Genomic DNA, 7,423 nt, shown 5'->3' with positions numbered 1-7,423 from the left:
TTTGTGCGAGAATTCTGGCAAAGAATTCGCTGAAATGCAACAACCGTTTCTGACAGAAGCGATTAAACTAACCGATACTGCTCACTTTTAGACAGAATCCAGTCAAAAACGATGTTTTTCTCGATTCGTGCAAAATTTTACCAGGTAGATATTGCCAGGATCTTTGCACGGTTCCGAGTTATGCCAAGGTTTTGTTAGGTTCCTGTCAAAATTTGCCAGCAAAAACGAGCGAAACCGAGTTCGCCCTAGTTTAACTAACCCGACAGGATGCGCGCAGAAATCTGACAGGATTTCCAAACCAAGACTGACAGAAATCTGGCAGAACGGCCTCTGCCAGAAAATTTTGTGTCTGGGGAGTATGGTCACCCTAGTAATTGAATTTAACCGTGTACACGGTTAAATAAATCAAAACCTACAGAATAAGTTCTTTTAACTTACTTTTGAGTTATGCGTCGCTTTCGCACTTATTAGTGTTGTCAAAAACAAAACGAGCGATTCGACTCAGTCGAGGTCTTCCGTGGAGGAAGGTGCTTTTGAATTGTTTGGGGTATACTAAAAATTAGGTAAATTCAACTTAAATTTGAGTATAAAAAACCTATCAATGAGTTGAAATTTTTGCCGTGTGAAAATTGGAAACTACCCTCAACACGGTTTACCTAATTTTACCTTCCTCCACGACACCCCGAGATTGAGTCAAAGGAACTCAATTTTAGGTAGTTTTTCGATTGCGTGTAGATTTTTCCCAGTGCTCTGCATTGTCACCCTTCAGGAACAACTGGCTCTACTTATCGCATCGCATCTGTCATCAAAGAAAATGTGAAGTGAAGGCGAAACGCGTTTTATTTTATGGGAGCGGCGCGACTTTTTTGTACAGAAAACATAAAGAACTAATAAGATTTAAAGGAAAATTTTGCGTGCTTGTGTTGATAGCTTAAAAATACGTACATGGATAACGAAGAAGTAGTGCCGATGATGGAATTTTCATCGGAAAAAGTGATCAACGAAGCGGAGGTTGAACCCGGCGAACAGCAAGAGGAACTATCCCGCACTACGATCCAGAATGGAAAAACATCGGAACTGGAGGATGGTAATGTTACAATTTTGTTTACTTATGCTTGGGTTTTGTTTAACATTATCACATAGAACTAAGATTTGTCACACAATAAAACCAACATTTTTACCGGAATCGAGCAAAACTTGTCAATAACAAACGATGGTTTAGTTTAGTGCCGATTTTCAAGTGTTATCTACCTAAAGTATCTGGAAAAATGATGGGTGAGTGTGATTCAGCATGCTACAAGCTACTAAATCTGATAAATATTTTCTCACTTGAATGTTTATTTCTAGGTATTAAGCGCATCGCCGAAGATGAGCCGGAAGTAACAAGGAATAAGTTGCAAAAATTGGAAGATACCGTTTCCATTAATCCAAAGTACCTCACAGACGAGTTTAGAACACACTTTAGTCAAAGTTGGTCTAGAAGCGCGTCATTGCGGGGGAACAGCTATGAGCTGAAAAATTACCCATTTAAATTAGCTGTGTTACAAAATTTTCTAACCGAAGATGAGAATGAAGCGGAAGTAACGAAACAACTTGAGCGTGAGTTCAGCGTAATGGACTGGAAGAGGAAACAGATGGATCTGTACGAGTTCTATCAGACGATGGACCTTTGTGGGATTAAGAACCCTATGCTGGCGGGATTCTATAAAGCGCTCAAGGAAAAATTGCTGCCCCTTATGCAGGAATTAACGGGAATTCAGCTGACGCACGTATCTGCTTCTTGCTCCATGTATAATGCTGGAGATTATTTGTTGGTTCACGATGACCTGCTGACGGATAGGAGAATAGCGTTTGTGTTTTATTTAAGTCCATGGGACGGTCATCGAAAGTGGACATCGGTTCATGGAGGAGCGCTAGAGCTTTTCAGGGCTGACGAAAACGTGCTACCTGTGTTTCCGGTAACAGATAGTATATACCCGCAGAATAATCAGCTTGCATTCTTCAAAGTTTGCGATAGGTCTTTCCATCAAGTGGGAGAAGTTACAACCTTCGAATATCCTAGATTAACCATCAATGGGTGGTTTCATGGTCCGGAGAATGATGTTGAAATTCCTCCGTCTTCTATCATTGTCGATACTCATTACTTCAGTCCACAGCCAGAAGAAATGCAGCTCGCCGAATGGATCAACAATGTCTACTTGATCGATGAAGTTAAGCACAATATCCAGAAGAAGGTGGAAATGTTTTCCGAGGTTTCCTTAGAGGAGTTTCTAACGCCGGAGATTTTTACGGTCATGGGCGAAACACTTCAAACCAACACGGAACTGTCATGGAGTATCAAAGGACCTGCACATCTTCGAAAGTACGAGATTTTGGACTTTAGCACTGTGAAATCTGGACCACTGGTAGATTTGTACAAGTTGTTCACCTCCCGCGACATGTTCCGGTTGCTGTACGAGTACACTGCACTGGATTTGGCTGGCGCGAAAGTTAAAGCACCTAAATGTGCCATCGAGCTGCAGCGTTGGCAGAAGGGTTGCTACACCGTGCTGGGAGATGCTTCGTCGTACTCGGATTGTACCTTGGATGTGGTATTTTATCTTAACGCACAGGATAATGTCGGGGTAGTTACGTATTTGGTACCGGAAGGTGAACAGCAACCCAGCAGTAATTCCGAAGATCAGGAGGAGGAAGACCCGGTACTGCTGACTGTTTATCCGAAGGATAATGTACTGAATGTTGTGTATCGAACGGAGGGAACTACCAAATTTACGAAGTACGTCTCTAGGAACACTTTTCTGGAGCAGGAGCAAAGCGACGGCGGTCGTCAGTACACGTATATTTTGTCATGTAGTTACAGAGAGTGAATAAAGTGAATGAAATGTAGGCAAATGAAATGTATTTTATTGTCATTTCCATGTGTAGTCAAATTCCGTATGTCGTTGGTTTATGACTCAGTTTTTGCTACCAATTCATCGCACCGTTCGTTTTCTGTCTGTTACAGACCCTATCCCTATCTACGCAACGCTGGCATTCATCGTGGTTATCATCTTGATTGGTGTCCCGATGTGGTGGAAGACAACGGAAGTGTACCGGGTCCCATTACCGTATGCCGAAATAGATGCTTTAGGAGAAAACCCCATCCGGGTTACCATTCGCATGGGACTGTTCGTAAAATCTAAGGAACGTAGAGACATCCTATTGTTCGAGTTGAGGAAAAAGTTCGAGCATAACTGTAAGTCGGGTTTGATCTATTTAGGGATATAAGCAGCGTTATTAAATTGTTTTTTTTTTTTGCAGTTGTATTTAATCTTCAACTGGAGGACTTTTCGTTAGATCCGTCCATTGCCAGCTCGGCCAAAACTCCGGCAGCACTGGAGACAGCTATCTTCAAGCGTTATTCCTTGGGGATTGGCGATTTTGTACTAATTGAGTGGGGCAAACTGGAAGATGACGTGTTGGTTACATCAGAACGAACGGCTTTCATTTCTGAAAGTGCCAGTAAGATTGAATTTCTAATAAGCTCTATTGTTAGTAATTTTTTGTTCGTTATTTTGCAGCTTCATTGAAAATCTATCAAGTGTTATCATCGTGGATCTTACAGGAGTATAAATTAAAAGCTATGCTTGGACCCAAAGATATGCAAACTAGTAAAGTTCGGCAACTGCGACTAAATACAGCGCCTATGCAACCAAACTATGATGTACTAATTTCTGTGTTCAATCCAAGGCCCGATAAGCAGAAAATTCACTGGAATGTCCGGGCAGCAGCTGAAAGTAATGCTTTCACTTAAATTGTCGAACTCTAATGTCTCAATACACCCAATTGCAGATTATATAGTTCCATTCTTGACGGCCATGTCAGCGATTGCTAATTTTACTGTAAAGACCCAGTGGGTGTACGAGGTGGACATACTGCAATTTCTACAGGAGCAGCTCCAGGACGACACGCAGCTGGGCAGGCATTATGCCGTTGCGGAACACTCTCTGCCGCAGATTATCACGTGGTTCGAAAAGAAGCTGGGTAATCAAATTACCGATTATCCAGGTATTCATTTGGTAGTCTATGTTCCGGAATGCGAGATGGCTCCACTTCGGATATATCGCAACGATAAAGTGCGAGCCTCTGCCGATAACGTGGAAGCGTTCACCTCTGCCAAATGGGGTGGAATCATATTCGCAAACCCATCAGAAGATTCCATCAAGAAATGCTTAGAGGATCCCGATAATTCCGAAGTGTATGTCAGCGCGCAGGACGTAATGCCTGTATTACTATACCAGCTAAGAAAGATTTTCGACCTGGAAAATAATGTTGGTAATTTGCAATATATTCTAATCCAATTTTCCTACCATATATTCTTATCATTCCAGATTCCTCTCCTAGATTGTAGTCTAGCTCCGTACAATTCCATTGAACCGCGGATTTGGGAAGTGGATACTTTCATTCGTTCAAACACCATCTACAGAATCCATTCGGCAACGCTAACGCTGCAATCCCTTATACAACTCCTCGGTGGTATCGAGTATATCGTAATTAATGACGAAGTGGGAGCAGCTATTAAGGATGCCTATGCTCGCATCCTTCTGGCGAAACAGTACTTGTTGGATAATAATTCAACGGAAGCAGCAGCTCAAGCTGAACTGGCTTATGTCTCAGCTGAACGTGCCTTTTTCGATCCGAGCATGTTGGCGCTGCTGTATTTTCCCAGTGAACAAAAATACGCTATTTATATTCCGCTTTTCCTACCCATCATGATTCCGGTGATATTTTCGTTTGGTGCGATCAGTAGGTATTTGAAGAAACGTTTCGCGAAACGTGACAAAAAGAAGACTGAGTGAAGGAAGGCGTTTCTCTAGCTGTAGTATTGATTATTTCCGTGTTTGAACACTCTTATTTGAACAAGTTTATTTGCAGAACAAAACTATGTCTAAATCCATATTGATGTTAGCATTTTTTGAAAATCACATGGTTTGAAGATATCCACTACTACTGGTAGAATGAAAATCAAAAAATGGGCGCGCATTTCCGGCTTTTTTCGAGTTGTCATGGATGGTAGGAGGTCAACGGTAGAAGTGACATGCTAGTTGGTAAGCTGGTACGTGTATGTCGTTTAAGCAGCTGGCCGATTGATGCCAGGCGGTCTGTAGTTGGTGTTGAAGACGCGGCTGTTGGAGGGGTAGAAAGATTAAATTTTGTTGGGGTAATTGTAAAGTTTAAATCATTGGTTGAGAAACTGAAACATTCGTTGGGAAGTAGTTATATATGGTATGACATTATCCACCTTAATTCAAAGTGGATCGAAAACAACCTAATGAAACCGATTAAAAATTACCCCTACTTGTTCTGAATAAATAGATCCCTGCCTTTTGACTCAGTAAGGGGAATGGGCGAAAGCCTGACGCACAAAGGTTCCTGAGTCGATGTCTATGATCAACCGAAGACTAAGAAATGGAAACATGTACTAAATAAAAAAATATTAGCCTAATACTAGTCTACTCGCAGACTGTCACTAAACTATTACATAGTTAAAAACATTACATAATATCCAAGTTAGCGAACATATCACAAAAGCTGACTAACCATTTTCCCGTTTCATATCCGTTGAACCATACTGAGTAACCTATACACACTTAACTATCCATTCATTCCACTCATAAATTTGTCTATCATTTAAGGTCCATGAAGAAGCGGAGAATTAATTGGAGTAAAGAAATATTCACACACATCCCACAGGTCAGTCCAGAAATACCTCATCCACGAGCACATACTACTGCGGCTTCTTCTGTTGCAGTTGTAACCAGTTAGAGTCCAACGAGTAACCGCTTTGGAGAAGAAGAGAAGAAAGTAACTTCCTCACTTCAAAATAAAGGGAACGACCGGAGGAAGAGGACTGTCCCTACTTCGCGGATATAAAGTCGTCGCAATCATCTTCCTGGCTTTCCGCCGGCGAAGACACATCGCAACACCACGAACAAGACTAGATCGCCGATCTCACCACTGATATTAGCGCGCGCAACGCACCTTCCCGAAACTGCAGACCACATTCGTCATCAACATCGTCTTTGTCAACGACTTTCGCCAGACGGCATTATAGATGCTTCGCACTTCAGCGAAACATTCGGGGGTTGTGAACCAATGTCAGCGAGCTGAAACAGCTCATCAGTGAATGCGAACTGAGCCAAATAGCACTACAGGGAACCTAAGTGGACAAACAAGTGACCCAACAGAAGGGCGACAGTGGATTTACGACTAAGGGAACTGGACAGTCTACGAACGATTGACCGCTAACATTACGACCCGGCGTCGAAGTCTAGCATTTTGGTTTTTTGGCGATCAATGGACCATTGCTGCAAACACTACAATCCCCCATACCAGTGGCAGGGTCGGAGCTGAGGAAGTTCCTTGGTGGTGCCCGGAGGTAAAAGCACACATAAAAAAGCGAAGAAAAATACTCAGAGCAGTGAAGCGTATCGAAATGGAAGATGGTAGGAAGTGGTAGGAATTCGTTGCGAAAATATTCCAAAACTCCACTGCATCGGAAATGTGGCAGATAGTGAACTAGGGGAAAACGTCAGCATCGTCCAGCCGTTATTATCCGATCAGCTGGTTAAGCGGATAGCGCAGAAGTGGCTGAAGAACTAGCAGAACATTACAGCGCGATATCGGCAACGATCCAGCTACCCTCCTTCGTTTCAAATTGAGAAGGAAAAGGACGAAGGATACTGTATTAACTATTCGCCTGAGACCGACGACATCTATAACCCCGACTCCATCCTGAAAATGCTTGTGTTGGCGCTCGACAGATGACGAAGTAGTTCTATAGGTCCGAATTGAGTCGGATAGCCGACCTCTACAACGACTACCATTGGCGGTGAAAACAGCTTTCTTGGAGCTTTTCAATAGCGTATGGCGTAGTGGCGTAATTCTACCCTCTTGGTGAATTGGAATTATTGCGCCGATCCCAAATCCAAATTCGAGTGAAACAGGTTCATCTGATATCCGATCAACCTCGATAACGAGCTGTATGGCGAAAGTATTCGAGCGGATGGTGAATCGACGGTTAACTATCGAGCTAGACTCGAACGGGCGGCTAGACACTCGACAACATGCCTTCAGATCCTGCCGGGGTACTGACACGTACTTTTCGGAGTTGTAGAGGTCATTATCTGATCATGACGAGTACTGTCTGATAGCGTCGCTTGACTTGGCCAAGGCGTACGATACCACTTGGAGATGATTACGAAAGTGGCAGATACGCGAAAACATGATAAACATGCTCACCAGCTTTCTTTTAGAGAGAGTGTTGTGTGCTCTCAGTTAACCTATTCCTCGTAGCAATTCAACCTATATTCCGGGTTGTTCCGAATACTGTGACAGTTCTACAGTACGCCGATGACATTCTGTAGTGCGCGGGGCAAAAAAG

The 7,423-nt window shown here is 42.9% G+C and overlaps 1 protein-coding gene across 3 annotated transcripts; it reads left to right on the top strand.

The window, feature by feature from the left end:
* The first annotated feature begins 788 nt into the window (after nt 1–788).
* LOC131676838 (prolyl 3-hydroxylase sudestada1-like) lies at nt 789–4,936 on the top strand. 3 transcript variants are annotated; one of them, XM_058956190.1, is made up of 6 exons: nt 792–1,087; nt 3,005–3,235; nt 3,301–3,501; nt 3,561–3,776; nt 3,832–4,310; nt 4,371–4,936. In XM_058956190.1, the coding sequence occupies exons 1-6, from the start codon at nt 946–948 to the stop codon at nt 4,836–4,838; spliced, it is 1,737 nt and encodes a 578-aa protein (XP_058812173.1). In that variant the 5' UTR covers nt 792–945; the 3' UTR covers nt 4,839–4,936. The 3 variants fall into 3 exon arrangements, with proteins under 3 accessions (XP_058812174.1, XP_058812173.1, XP_058812175.1); XM_058956191.1 differs by lacking the exons at nt 3,005–3,235; nt 3,301–3,501; nt 3,561–3,776; nt 3,832–4,310; nt 4,371–4,936 and adding an exon at nt 1,348–2,919 and having other exon boundaries at nt 789–1,087; XM_058956192.1 differs by lacking the exons at nt 792–1,087; nt 3,005–3,235; nt 3,301–3,501; ... (1 more) ...; nt 3,832–4,310; nt 4,371–4,936 and adding exons at nt 1,130–1,275; nt 1,348–2,921.
* The last annotated feature ends 2,487 nt before the right edge of the window (nt 4,937–7,423 follow it).

Source organism: Topomyia yanbarensis, chromosome 1 (genome assembly GCF_030247195.1).
Source record: "Topomyia yanbarensis strain Yona2022 chromosome 1, ASM3024719v1, whole genome shotgun sequence".
NCBI classification, from domain to species: domain Eukaryota; kingdom Metazoa; phylum Arthropoda; class Insecta; order Diptera; family Culicidae; genus Topomyia; species Topomyia yanbarensis.
Note: the sequence above shows the minus strand (reverse complement) of the source record. Positions and strands in the feature narration are given on the sequence as shown.

Coding starts and splice junctions, on each gene's coding strand:
- LOC131676838 (XM_058956190.1), top strand. CDS start 946: ATGGATAACGAAGAAGTAGTGCCGATGATGGAATTTTCATCGGAAAAA. Junction 3,502..3,560: donor TTTCATTTCTGAAAGTGCCA/GTAAGATTGAAT, acceptor GTTATTTTGCAG/CTTCATTGAAAATCTATCAA. Junction 3,777..3,831: donor TGTCCGGGCAGCAGCTGAAA/GTAATGCTTTCA, acceptor ACCCAATTGCAG/ATTATATAGTTCCATTCTTG.